Source organism: Amblyomma mixtum, chromosome 3 (assembly GCF_055824585.1).
Source record: "Amblyomma mixtum isolate Tamu chromosome 3, ASM5582458v1, whole genome shotgun sequence".
NCBI classification, from domain to species: domain Eukaryota; kingdom Metazoa; phylum Arthropoda; class Arachnida; order Ixodida; family Ixodidae; genus Amblyomma; species Amblyomma mixtum.
In genome coordinates, this window is record NC_143014.1 from 46,194,022 (window position 1) to 46,208,176 (window position 14,155).

The following is a 14,155-nucleotide window of genomic DNA, read 5'->3' on the forward strand; positions in this document are numbered from 1 at the left end:
GTTTCTTCCGCTAGGGGCACTGGGGGCTTCACATCGACGCACAAACCATGGCTTTTTCACCGAAAGAGGGCAATACTGCTAACACAGGAAGTGAATTTAAGAGGCAAAAGAGTAGAAAGGAAAACCTTTCTTCTGAAGAGAGCATTACGTAGTTTGAAGGGAAATTGAAGCCTCAGCTAGCAAAGCAAACAGGCAGGCATCTCACCAGGCAGGATAACTTCCGGGAAGCCCATCTTGCGTGCAACAGCTGTGGTCCCAGAAACAAGATGCGGGTTCTCCTCCCGCACTTGCTTGTTGTCACCATGCAGCAGCTTGAGGCAAATCCAGAGGCCCTGGCCCTTGTGCTCCTTCTGGGTCACTTCCTTGGCAGCCAAGGCCTTCTTGATGGCAGTGTCCAAGAAGTCTCGCTCCCCACACCTGCCAAACACAAGCCCTCAAAGCATGAGCATAAAGTCGCCACGTTCCAAGTGCCTGCACAAGCTTTGATACAAAACAAGATTTTAACCCTGTCTGACTGCATGCAAACACTTGACTGCATGCAGTCAAGTGTCACCACCTGGAAGAGCATAGTGAGCTCCAGTCCATTAGTGCCTCCTCCTCCCTCCACACGAATGTACTACTACACTGTAACAGGCAAGCAAGCTCCAGTGTACCCTGGCAAAGAGCATTTGGGTTGCAGCCTGAGCAGTAGCCATTCATAATGACTACCACACTTGCCTTAGTCATGGTCATAACTACAGCCATATAGCAATTTTATTTCCATGAAGTAGCAAAGAGGGCATTGTTTTTGAAGTGACATAGAGTTTTTGCTTCAAATGCCAATATTGAACGCTAAACTTAAGTAGAAAATTGCAGCATTTCATCTAAGGTGGCAAGTACAAAATGCATGCATGTAATTTCCTACATTATTCCTACATTCACCGTAATGTGTTTGAGTTTCGCTTTTCGTTCTGTTTATTCCGATGTTTTTATTTTTTTTTGTTTTTTTTTTGCGTCTTGTTGTTCCGCCACATTTCAATTGTTGCTGACTACCAGTTATTGCTCTTTTCTTGCTTCTTTTTTGCCCTGTTACTCATGTTAAATGTTCTTTTTATGTATACAATTTGTACTTTTTACCACCCCCTATGTAATACCCTCGTGAAAGAGGGCCTTTAGGGGTATCTTGAAATAAAATAAATAAATAAATAAATGAAAGAAAGAAAAGCCTCAGGGAATCATTTGAATGTCTTATATTTACATTTGTTCAACTAAATAAGTCACTTGCTTCATATCATACTTGCTTCAGTTGAAAAAGCTTCAGCAAATATTTTCTTAAGGTCATCTGAAGTTTGTTCAGGTGGTGCATCATCGTATACTTTGTAAGACAAATGTAGCCAGTATCCTCTACGCCCCAAGATGCAGCCATGATACAGCCTCACCCACTCATGCACAGTCCCAGAACCTCCACATGGTCTGGCACTCTTTAGTAAGCTGATTTGTCCCAGAAAACTACAAGAGCTAGCGCAAATTAAATTTTGGACAAATATATTCCTCGAAATGTAGCAATCTTAAGGGTATAATTCAATACTGTTCTTGTTACAACCCAAGCAGCACCAAAAAAAAAAAACTTTATGGATGAACTACCACCACTAGCAACATAAATGCCTATGAAAAAACTGAACTGCATAAACAGAATTTCAAAATTAAACTTCCCCACGAATACATTATTTGTGACCTCTTTGTAGAAAGAACAGGAATTCACCTTACTTACTTGTGAAGCATATGAAACTGCAATGGTACAGTGCATAATATGTTACAATGAATAATACCACGTCAGCTTTCAGAAACACCAGTTTAGAACTTAACTAATATGTTAGACAAGGACAAAACAAAAAGGCCCTTTCATAGCTTTCCTAGAATGCCTCATGAAACCATAGGCAAAGTGCAACACCTCAAAAACACAGAAATCAACAATGTGCTGTAACTTTTAAAACTGGTCATATTGCTTTAGACTGGTTGGCATGTGCTCATGTCCATTTTCTAGTGGGTCAGTGAGTATGCAGACGATTATGACACCAGAATGACAAGCTCGTATATCTACACGGAACTTAACCCACCGATCTGCTTTTCTGTGTTTGTCCACCTAGTCTCACCAACAGTACTGCCTGGCACACAGTATACACAGAAAATCCTCATGTCTATGTGAGTAACATTACTATAAATTGATCAATAAAATGAAAAAAAAATTTTGTTTCGCAGGCATACATCACACTTTTATTGCAGTAGAACACTGCTATAGTAAACACAGATATAGTAAAGTGAAGCTGTGGTCCCATTTTGCCTTTCATAGGCGACTGTACATTTTTTTTTTACAATAATAAAGACTTTTTGAACCCTTTGTAGCACATCACTGCCCAGCAAACTGTCAACGGTGCCCCTACATACCATATGTTTGCGTGCTGAACCCTACCAAAATGAAAAAGCCATTCAGCATGTTTTTACCTTTAATCTATAGGCTTCCTTGGAGTTCTGTGCATTTTCACAAACACAGGTGTACAGTGTGATAAGGCTCATTATGGCAGGAAAAACAAAATTTGAACAACTTTAACTTTTGAGCCTTTTCCATCAGCCAACTGCCTCATAATACTTCTTGAAGCAATTTCCAATCTTAATGCAAGTTTTCTTACACATCCATAAGACTAAGGCACGGATATATACCCCATTTGAGGTCGTTTTACGAAGTCATTGTTACAAATGTGTACCCCTTTTTTCTTTAAAAACCAGAGGTTGGAACAGTTTCAAAGTGATGTCACTCAATTTCTCGAGTCATTCTGAGAGCCATTTTACCATCTGTATGCTTGTGAGATATGCATACAGCTCGCGCATTATAAAGGGTTAAAACAAAGGAACAGTTATAGTAAAGGGCATCTTGCCATGGCGACGTACTTTCCACAGAAAATGACATTGCCGCAAATGCAAAGTCTACGATGTCTCAGAGCCACAGACAAGTAATGGCACAACTGCAAAGCCAACAGCCTGAGGCAAATGAATATAAAAAACAAAAAAAACTGCGCTCTTTAAGGTGGCTTAACCACATGGCTCATGAGCTGCGTGGATAGGCCAACTTTTTGAAGGCCCTTGGGGTCGTCGGGCAAAGCACGTGGTGCACATGAAAAGAAGGTGGCACGGGCCACTAGAAAAAAAAGGCAGCAAAAGTGCACTGAGGAGTAGGGAAGGGGGAAAAAAAGGGGTGAATGGTCTCAGCACTTGACAGCATGAAGCAGAAATCAGCTACGGCAAGAAGCGGAGGCGTGGCGGCACACTGTGGGCGGTTTAGCCGCGCTCGACTGTCATGCGTGTTTCTCAACTATTGCCTCCTAAAAAACTGAGGTCGCAGAAGATGACTACCCCCTCCAGGTTATAATAATCATTGCGCCGTTATACTCATGCATATACGTCCGTGACGAAATTGAAAATGGTAATGGAAAATGTGATAACTGAAAATAAATATATATGGGGTGATAAAAGCAGGATGGAAGGTATTTCTAAGCATTTCTTTTACAAACCAACACTAAGTGTTTAGCAAGTAGCCGAATTACTAGACAGCATCCTGACAGCCATGCCATCACCAACAACAGATATAGTAAAGATCATTGCTGATCTGAGCAACTTTACTGTAGAGGGGCTCTACTGCTTAGTTGGTACATATCACAATAGAAGTTAGTTTATTTGTAAAAAAAATAAAAGGATGTTTCATAAAGAAAAGAATTTATTGAGTCGTCTTATTCGTAAGGCTGTTAGATTAATGCCGTCCTGTGGACCTATCACACATTTATCCTCACAACTTTATCCTCATACAGGCAGTTGAGGTAAGTTGGCTATGTTTCAATGTGAGTAACGATCAAGTATGCCCACACCTAACACATGCTGGTTCAATCAATTATACTTACTGAACATAGGGGACGAAATGTTGCTTCTCTTCGTCACTGTCAATCTTCCCACTGATGATATCAGTAATGTCCATGGCTGGAAATGATCAACATGCTTGTGAACAACAAAGCTTATGTACTGAGTGCAACATCATTACTACAGGCTAGTATAGACCTTTCCAATAAGGATTCCCTGGGCGTCGCCACATTGTTCACTGGGCTGTTGTGTGCATGCCATGCTAGTGCAGTGGAAGCGGCAGTGGAACTGGTTTGCAACAGCCCGGACAGGAGGCGTTTTGATATCCTCCTCGCCCGATGGAAAGGTCTATTAAGGCATTTACTGCCTAAACCACTGACCTGCTGGCGTTAAAATTTTACACCGAGGTGGCATGAGGCGACAGAAGTTGCACAATACCAAAAGCAAAATTAATAACGACACATACTGAAAACAAATCAAAATAAGACATTCCACAAACCGGTTAATCCAAAACTGCATAAATTCACAAAGCTGAGTGCAGTGATTCCAAATGTCCAGGAAATGCTCACAGAGATACAAAAGTAAATTTCAAACATGCTTTTGCTCTGTGAATCAAGGGGCATGGGATACTGCTCAGCCATTTGGCCATGTTCCAACCATTTTTGTGTGCCAGAAATATTCAAAATATTTGCTTCGAAATTATTCAAAGAAAATTACTATTCACTTCGAATTCGCTTCGAACCAAAAGTCTACTATTTGCACATGCCTAGTAAAAATCCCGTTAAGAAAAAAAAATTTATGCCGTTCTCCTTTGCCGATGCAAATGCCAGTGCGGTACTCCACCAGTGTTTTTTATTTAGAGAGACGGCTAAAAATAATAATCCTTTGGCTGAAAGAGGTAAAATTATACAACACTAACATGCACAACGCTACTCACCAGCAACGCCAAATGGACGACGCATGCCTTCAGACTCAGGTACCTTTTTCGAATACAATGTTGACCTTTTGTGTTCATTTTCCTTGAGCTCCATAGCACCTTTAGAGAAAAAGCAAGGTCATTATTCTGAAACAACTGAACAAAACACTGTCAAGGCAAAAAAACGTCTTCAGTTAGTGGTTCAGATATGAAACTTGTGTATCTTACCAATGCGAATGATCTGGCATATGAAGTACACTCGTTCACGACTGAGATCTCGGCTTCCCAGGTCCTAAAATAAATTTATTAACAGCTAAAAGATTGCATCCGCACTGACCACACACAAAAAAATCGGCAAGGTGAACACCTGCGAACTTACAGTGAACAGCACTCTCAAGTTGTTGAGCTGGTCCAAGTCTTTAATAAGACCACACTTGGCCCATTGGACATAGTAGTTCTCGCTGCAAAAAAATATTACACGATTCTTTGCTACTACATTTTACTTCACATTAAATGATGAAAACGTGGCAGCAGCTATGTACAGTACCTCTCCTGACCAATAACTATAAGCCCACACTCCTCACCTATGGCCCCATTCACCTGTTCACAACTTTTACATACAGATGCTACTGGCAAATTCTGATTTGAAGCAATTTTGGCAGAGTAAAGGTCACATTCTGGAGCACCCAAAAACTGGATATGGTGCACATTGGGGCACCCAAATTTTGAAGTCTGGAGTACATTGGAGCAGAAAAATATTTTTAATGCTCATTTTGAAAAAAATGTCAACACAAATATGGTGACACAAATGTGTTCAAAGAGGCAAACCTAAGACTACTATATATGGCCCGCATCGTTATAAATGTTAAAGTGATTTAATTTTTTTGTCCTTCCCACGCTTTCTGACTGTGTCAAAACGGCCATGGCCACAATGCCTTACGAGATTTCTCTTTCTAGTGTAAAGATTCATAGAGAAACGTTTGTTTTTCCAAGGCGTTCTTGCACAGATATGCTTCAAAACTGGTCTTTGTGAAAGTTGGGAACATGCAGCATTCACTGGCAGCAAGAGGCAACTTCAGCGCAATGACAGTGTGGGGCCTAAGAAAGCGAGGAAGTGCGTAAGGTTGTCTATGTGGCATTGCAAACCCTCTGATTACCCTGGTACAGGCCAACTATTGCAGTGGAGATTAGTTAAGCACTCATAAATGCACCACCACATAGAAGGAGCCTCTTGCAATGCCAGCAATGCACCTCATGATGATGATGCGATGTAAGCATGCTAGGGCATTTTATACCTATGCTGCACACATGGTGGCCAATTTTCAAGCGCTGCATTAATACCCCTGCCACACGGCAAATTTAATGTCATTCCCATCGAATGACGTTCGTTCAAAATGTCATTATTTTGCTGCCACATGAGAAAATATAACGTCATTCGATGAAAACGACATTAGGTATCGAATGAGTTTACAGAACTCATTAGCCAGAGATCTCCAAGCTAATGTGTTATCTCGACACCAGAGGCTTGGTGAGAATATACACCGGAAAACACGATTTCAAAAGCGTAACAAGCACTGTAATATTTCCGCGTCCGTATTATTGTGCGGTCGTTCATTTATGTATATAAAAATGCTAAATAGAATTGGAAAAAAAAAAAAAACTCACTCTCGCTACCAGCCTTGCGTGGCTTGTGTGGTTAACATTCACATGGCGACGCCCCGCCTGCCCGCTTCGGACAGAATACTGCGTCGCCGCTGCATTTTTCGACGCGATAGCTTGCTCTAAACGGTTGTATTCACTTTTATTTTGTGCACTCTCATCCCTCCTTAACAATATATGGGTGAAATATTAATCGTTTTTGAGGTAAAGTTAAGAATTTCTTGATACTAGGCTTAAATATGTACGGCATACACTGTCATCATAGCAACGACCGCGGACGAAATATTTCTCCAACTTTGCACCAGAATCTACATTTTCATTTCATCCAATTGATTTACATGTAAAAAAAAAACAAAGCCTTCGAATCCATTCATTACTGCCGTTAATAAAAGAGAGAAACGTTTACAGTTCAGGAGGTTTGACTTGCTGTCATCTAGATGGCGCCACAGTGTGTTATGCTTCTCGCGCGCTACGCTAGTCACTCGCAACCACCGTGCTCCCAACTAAAACTGTGTTGAAGACGGGCGGCAGTGCGCGCAAGGTGCGCCCGTAGCATGCGCAAAGCTTTTGCGGACGCACAGCTAATACTGTCTAATTTCACCATAGAGAGCATTTCACAGAATGACGTCCGCTTTTGCCTGCCGCCGCTGGCTGAGCTTTGGCTTGGCTTGGACTCGTGGTGGATAGAAGCGATCAACACGTTATTGAAAGGAGGATTAGTATTTTCAAATCGGTATCCATTAGCAAACTTTCAATACTTTTCAATACTTTTGGCAACGTATTGAAGCATACATCGAGATTTTTGTATGCTGTACTCTCTTTCCATCGCAATCGCCGTCATTTGCAAATGACATTAGTTTTTGCAGTGTAGCAGCACGCAGAAAAAATGACATTAAGTCGAACAAATGTCATTTGATGAGAATGACATTAAATTTGCCGTGTGGCAGGGGCATAAGTCTTATTTCAATAACTGAGCAGTCTCACAGAAGTCAGGGATCTCGCAAGGTTACTAGTGGGCAGAAAACTGACGTTTAAGGCTTTATCATCACTAAAATGTGTATTTTCAAATCCCTGCAATGCATACACCGTAATAGCAGCACAAAACTGCTCTGGCCACGTACATGAAGGACTGAGTAGGATTACGCAGATTAGGCTCACACTCAAAACCATGTAGCTGTTGCCATGTTACAGGATTCTTTTAAGCCCAGAACACCGAAGAAAGGCATTGACATCAAATAAAAAGCTAGAATAACAAGGATAAACCCAAGAAATAGCTGCTGAAAATACAATCACTGAAAAAATTATCACTTGAGCATTAAATGTGCCAAGTGATAACTACAAGCTAAACAAAGCCTAACATGGCCGACCTCAGTGAGTTAAGAGCTCTGTGAGTTAAGTGCTCTATAAGTGCTCTGTGAGTAAGAGCTCTGTGAAACTGTGCAAAAGCCTACCTGACAGACTACAAGGCACAGCAAAAGCTGCCTCTCAGAACTATTAGGGGCACTTAAAACTCATAACAGAGAAGTGAAGCGAAGTTTGATAAAAAAAAAAAGTGCCAGCATGTAAGAACAGGAAATCCCTGCGTGCATTTCTATTTCCTTACTGATTTAAACAGGTGCTGCTAGATGTCAAGTTTTGTTGTAGCAGAGGTTACATCCTTCGCCACTGGCCAAACATAAAGAATGCCTAGTCAGATGTTTTACGAGGGCAGTAAGATTAGTCTTGGTTACAATATGTAGCAGATGATGCTACCCAACTCCAAGATACACTAGCTGCCTTTGCACTACAGTGAATGTGAGGCTGAACTGCAAAGGGCTAAAGTGATTAACTAGGGCTCTGATAATACTTTCCTATATTGCAAAGCAAAGACATTAGGGCACTGTGCATGGTAGCCCCCACAGAATGTAGTTTACAATCCTTATTATGTGGCACCTTTGGAAGCATTCTGCAGCCTATGCTTTCACGTTATGCAATAGAAAAACAAACACAAGAAGCCTCTCCATTTGTGGGCGTCAAACCAACTCGTAGAAGCTTAGAAGGCTGTCCTGAAGACACAACCCAAACTAAACTACAAGTCAGTGACACCTGTGGCTCAACAGAAGCTTTGGAAGCTGCAGAAGCCGAAGCCACAAGTTGCTGGCAGCATCTTAATAGAAACTTTGGAAGGTAAGGCAGCACTCGCTCTCCGATTGGCAGGGAAGCCTGTCAGAACGGACACCATGAAATGCCCTCTTTCATCATGATAAAGTGCCACACACAAGACTAACACCGTGTAAAGAGCTTCAAACTGTCACTTAACACTCTGCGTGCAATGTTACGGGCTGCGGAAGACAGTGTGATGACCAGACCTGATGAACTTCTGTTCTTTAGCATCGTAGAGAGTCATCAGAAGATCTGCATCATCTCCGATGCGGCAGACAAAGTTCTTCACAACAACAAACAGATTGTGGCAGTAATGGCTGGATGCCTTTGGAGACCCAATGTCCAGCTGTGCCTGGAAAAAAAAAAAGAAATGTAAGCAAGCCAGCATGTGGGTTGAAATTGGCTAAGACCCACCAGATTTGCCCATTTAGCCCGCGAGGTAAAGACTTAACTCCTTACCTTTTTTTTTTCTCATTCATTTACTTTATAAAATTTCCCCTTAAGGATAGACACGGCTTTCAACTCCAACTTTCTTACTTGTTGATAGATTTTTAAGAAACGTTTTTTGCATGTTATAATGCTTTCAGGATTAAGTGCACAAAATTTCTGCATTATATGGAGAACTTTCTTTTATACAAATTTTTTTCTCTTCTACACCTTGTGAAATGCCTGCAGACTCAACAAAATGTGGTATAATAGGAAAGAACTTTAAAAAGAAAAGCAGCTTGTAACAATGGGCCACTGTCCGCAGTGTCCTTCCGGTATTACTTACCTAGCCAATCACAACGGCAAACGAATTCATCTTTTAGATGTTTGACTACTATTACCAGGCTTCAAAATTCTAGAGCTTTTACATTTTCTTGTGGTTAGCTTCTTGTTCAGGTAACAAGAGGAGTTTTAACAGCGTACTACTTTTTTGCTGTGGGGGAATTCTGTATGGCGGTGCTGCATGTGGGCGGAGCTTCACTGCAGGCTTAAGCTGTATCAGACTATAGAAGACTGGTTCAACATTCGCTGCACTTCTGACAGCTACACGAGATAACATTTTTATATCTTTTTTTCCAAGACTTTTCTTCTCATTTTTTTACAAAGCAGTTGGCATATACATGCCTAAGCTGTAATCAAGATGTCACACCAAAAACCTACAATTCATCAAAATAACAATGTCATCACATAGAGCGAAGTTCTGTGAGTGCAAAACAAATGGGGTCAAAAAAGACAAAACAGACATGAGCATCTAGTCAGAAAACCAGAATGGAGAAAAACGAACATTTTTCAAAAATTTTCTTCATATGCAGTGTCACTGCGGTGCATAAAACAATTTTTTTAGGGTACTTCCCAGTAGATTTCAGTAAAGAAACTTCGGGACAGCATAGAAAACGAGGCGTACGAGCAGATACAGTGATTTAATTTTTTTTTTCGCCATTTTTCACGACCTGAAATCTGTGTCTCCCCTTAAATGTGCAGTTACAGCTGTGTGCAACCGAAATTCCCCAAATTTTGATGACACAAGTGCACTTTGGTGAACAGAAGTATGTGACCCCTTCCTAAATTCAAAATATGCACACTCCACAAAGGCACTCTTTATGTTGTTTGTTATTCAAAGTGAACAGCAAAACTGGAACACAAAAGTAGTTTTGAATGAGGAAGTTCCTTACTTTTGCTTCCCAGTGGCATAAATCAACATATGTGCACGGCGAAGAGTCTAAGCTGATGCTAGGATGATTATGCTAGTCATAATGTACCATGGCAAGAGTAAGCAAGATATCCACTTGCACAGTATTCCCCTTATATTCAGCACAGGTATTAAATTATGAAAACTGTTTACAGGTATGTAAAAACAGGCCGTGTTTCACCTGAACAGAAGCTCAGATGGGATGCCACAGGCATCATGCTGGCACATTATTTGTAACTTCTACTGCACTTTCAAGATCAGCAGATTAGACTAGTTCACAACCTTTTCCTGTACTCAAGGTTCAACACCACAGCTACCATAATAACATTAGTTCAATGTACATAATTTTTAAATGAAATACACGAGGTGTGGGTTGGTTTCACACATTCTTAAGTGAAAATTTTTATACGCTGAATTGTAACTCTCAATATGAATTTCAGAGCTACCACATAAAAGAAGCAAAATCTTGCGAAGTACAGCTAAATGTAACGTTTGAAACTGCTTCAACATTATATCTCACAGTCTTTGTTGAACAATCAAGTATGCCCACACCATTAAGAACACACAAATGAAAACATTCCAAAAACATAATCTAATGAATAGTTGGTCCTGGCCACATGTGACCCGAAAGGGCTTTGGCTGACAAGTTTACCCGAAATGAAAGAGGTGAAAGTTCACGCACGCACTCACAGAGTTTGAATATGATATTTCAAGTTCACTGATGCTGGAGGAGTGCACTGAGGTCTTTGCACTCCTCCATAATCCCCCAAAAATGAGAGCTACCAGCATTCTTTACTTACTGAAGACATCTGTTTTATCCTTTTTGTGGCATCCACGTGTGCACGGTAAAGGTCAATGGTACTAGTCACATCTGGGTTTAAAATATTGCCGCTACTGTGTCGGACAACCAAATCCAGGTCGAGGATCCTGCAAACAGTCAAGGTAAGCATTGGTACATGAAAAAACAGCCACGAGAAAGAAAACAGATTTTGTAAGGTGCCTTTCTGAACTTACGCATTTCCCATTTCAATCTTTGCAGTCACTTTCTGCTTGAGTTCTCTCAGTTCATCCTGATGGTAAACAAAACAACAACTATCAACACTTCTCAGGTCACTTTTGTTATTCTCATTGTCCCAGTACCTAGCGTATCAGTCCCCCCATTATGTGATGGTAAAAAAACTACGATCCACCGCACCGCCTAATAACGATCTAACATTTTTGCGATATGTGCGTTACCAAGGATCTTCAACACTTCAAATAACAATTGGCAACTATTTTTAAATTATAAGTTATGGTGTTTAGCGTTCCGAATGACATATAGGCATGAGGGATGCCGCATGGGGCGGCTCTGGATTAATTTTGACCACCCGGGGTTCTATAACACGCGCTGACATCGCACAAAAGGCATTATTTGTATTTCACCTCTATCGAAATATGGCCGCCGCGGCCGAAATCGAACCTGCAAGCTTGGGCTCAGCAGCTGAATGCCAAAGCCACTGGGCCACTGCAATGGACAGCAACCAATTCAATGTAAATTGTTTCATTCATAAGTTTACACAAGCGGAGACCCCAGAAATAGGCAACAGATATTTTAGTAGGAAGTCAATGTTATCAAATAATGCAAGGCGATAACTGCGAGACAGGCAAAAACAAGAAAACACATACCACAGGTAAAGTCCCAGACATGATCTTCCTTCTTGAGTCCATTAGCTCATACATCATGTTCCGAACAGAATCAAACTCTGCCCTGTTCGTCTGAAGAAACATGATGTGTTAGTAAGGTTCATGTGTTAATAATGAAGCTTGCCACACCAGAAATTAATACATCACCCAATTAACAGCAATGAAGCTAATCTGACTCACACACATTCACCATGAATGTAACAGATCACTAGAACACTAAATTTAAGTATGCAGCAAACTACAGGTAAACACAACATTCCAATATTTTTCGCAGAAAAAAGAGGCAACCGCTAAATGTAATATTAAATAAATGTAAGCTCTTCAATTATAATTATTTTCATTTTAAAAAGAAAAAATGCATACAAGGTACAACTGCTTCCAAATGGGGCCCCATTCCCGAAGAACAGCAGTGATCTCCTTGATGATGGACGGCTCCTTAGGAATGACCACTTCATGGGGGCTGGCAAAAAAACACACGTGTTAGACGAAGCGAAGAAGCGAGAAGTACGCCCTGAATGAGTGAAGCTAAGAGAGTACCCTGTCTTGTCAATGATGGAGTCCTTGACAGCAATGTAGGCTTTTGGAAATATTCCCTTTTTTGTTTTGCTATTGCTGCAGCAGCCATAGTACCAGTCTAAAAGGGAAGGAAGGAGGGGTATGGGGAATTAAGCACCTTGACTGGCAAATCACTGACATGAAATGACAATTCTCGAGATTGAATAGATTAAAGCTGAGGCATTTAACAAGGTTATAACAATGTGGACGACCATCTGCATAAGTATGGTCAACAATTACTAAATTACCACCAACATGCAGAAGTACTCGATAAAACTTTTATGAAACTCCCACTTTTTTTTTTTTTTACAAGCACCCAGGTATTAAGCGTGCAGATTAAAAAGAAAAAAGCTACACATCAGGGATTAAGAAACTTAAGACGGATACTAGAAAAAGGTAAGAAAAACTCCCATCTATACCTTCGAGTTCCTCGTAGATGTACACAGAATCGCCGACATTCAGCCGAAGTCTATGGACACCTTCCTCTGTGAAGTTGGCAATTGCTGTGTGAAAAAGACGAGAAAACGAAAGCACGAATTTGTGAACATGACATCACGTACTTACTCACCCTTGAATTAGGAGGACACAGCAAAGCCTCCATCACCCCCAAGACGTCGTTAAGTGCACCACCTGAGCCGCCTCACCTCTGTGTAAGCTTATAAAGTTGCGTTACGAATCAAGAGCAGAATCTTGACTAATAAAATAGAAGTGCCCACTTGATAAGCGATATCGAGCAAGAGACCGAACTACCTGTTGCCGCGCGCAAATTAAAGTGAAACTTCGATCTCGATGACTCATTTGGGGCAAGATTAACTTCCACACACGACCAGACGACATGCCAAACAAGTAGGACGTATCAAAATACACGTTCACGCGCGTCAAATATCTCGCAGACGCAGTGGACAGTACCGAGGTTAGCTCACTGGGCGGTTTAGGCGAAAGAGGATGTTTCAGGACAGCAGCCTTACCCACTCCATATTTTGCTTTATCCGATACGGGTGTCCACTTGGTCATAGTGGCGAAGCACTTAACAACAGTCACATAACATGAATACTTCAGCAGCACAGAAAACAGAGAGCGTCATTTCCATACCCCGACGATTCATTCGTCACCCATAGCAGCATCCGCTGCTGTGCCGCTGAGTTTCCGTGCGGCGGCTTACCGCACCGAGAGGGCGCGTGAATGTTTCCGCCAGGAAACTATTTCCGGTTGCTGCCACTTACAAAACAACAAAATACAAATCAAGCAATACAAACTGCGTTATTTTGGTTTAGTAGAGAACGACACAAAGTGCAAACCACTCATTAGTGCTTTGCTATTTATTTTTTTAGCTTCGCAATCTAGGATTTTGTCTCGAAAACATATAAAAGCAAAATCACGCAAGAAATTCGCAGGGCTCAGCGTGGTCAGCGCGGCGGCTTGACGGCTGCGCGTTGCGGCCCGCTCTTGTTGCGTAGGCGCGCTCTTTGAATTTATAACACAGCTAGCTTCTTCTTTATTTTCCTCTGAGTTTTTAATTTCGGCTCTGTCTCTCAGATGTTCCGTCTCGTGGCTTCCATGAGGCGCGCGAGCGCGCTGTGCGCGGAAGCAGTGCGCCTACATCTTAAGAACGCTCCAGACGCGTGAGGTAAGGCCAACTT

At 41.4% G+C, this 14,155-nt stretch overlaps 2 protein-coding genes across 5 annotated transcripts in view; one reads left to right on the plus strand and one right to left on the minus strand.

Moving 5' to 3' along the window:
• Positions 1-13,693, minus strand: part of mbc (dedicator of cytokinesis protein myoblast city) — an 81,070-nt gene extending 67,377 nt beyond the window's left edge. Inside the window, exons 1-13 of one of the 2 annotated variants that reach the window (XM_089579032.1) lie at positions 13,484-13,693; positions 12,935-13,018; positions 12,498-12,594; positions 12,324-12,420; positions 11,943-12,032; positions 11,292-11,347; positions 11,078-11,204; positions 8,809-8,954; positions 5,181-5,262; positions 5,030-5,093; positions 4,823-4,921; positions 3,930-4,005; positions 206-417 (exon numbers count right to left, since the gene is read on the minus strand). In XM_089579032.1, coding sequence (XP_089435158.1) covers positions 206-417; positions 3,930-4,005; positions 4,823-4,921; positions 5,030-5,093; positions 5,181-5,262; positions 8,809-8,954; positions 11,078-11,204; positions 11,292-11,347; positions 11,943-12,032; positions 12,324-12,420; positions 12,498-12,594; positions 12,935-13,018; positions 13,484-13,529 — 1,276 coding nt within the window. In that variant the 5' untranslated portion in view covers positions 13,530-13,693. The remainder of the gene's footprint in view (positions 1-205; positions 418-3,929; positions 4,006-4,822; positions 4,922-5,029; positions 5,094-5,180; positions 5,263-8,808; positions 8,955-11,077; positions 11,205-11,291; positions 11,348-11,942; positions 12,033-12,323; positions 12,421-12,497; positions 12,595-12,934; positions 13,019-13,483) is intronic. The other variant, XM_089579033.1, reaches the window with a different exon arrangement.
• A 228-nt stretch (positions 13,694-13,921) lies between these two features.
• The window catches only part of LOC149350029 (kelch-like protein 26), a 29,033-nt gene continuing 28,799 nt past the window's right edge, over positions 13,922-14,155 (plus strand). For all 3 annotated transcript variants that reach the window (XM_089579038.1, XM_089579037.1, XM_089579036.1), the window contains exon 1: positions 13,922-14,142. The gene's annotated coding sequence lies outside the window, so the exon portion shown is untranslated. The remainder of the gene's footprint in view (positions 14,143-14,155) is intronic.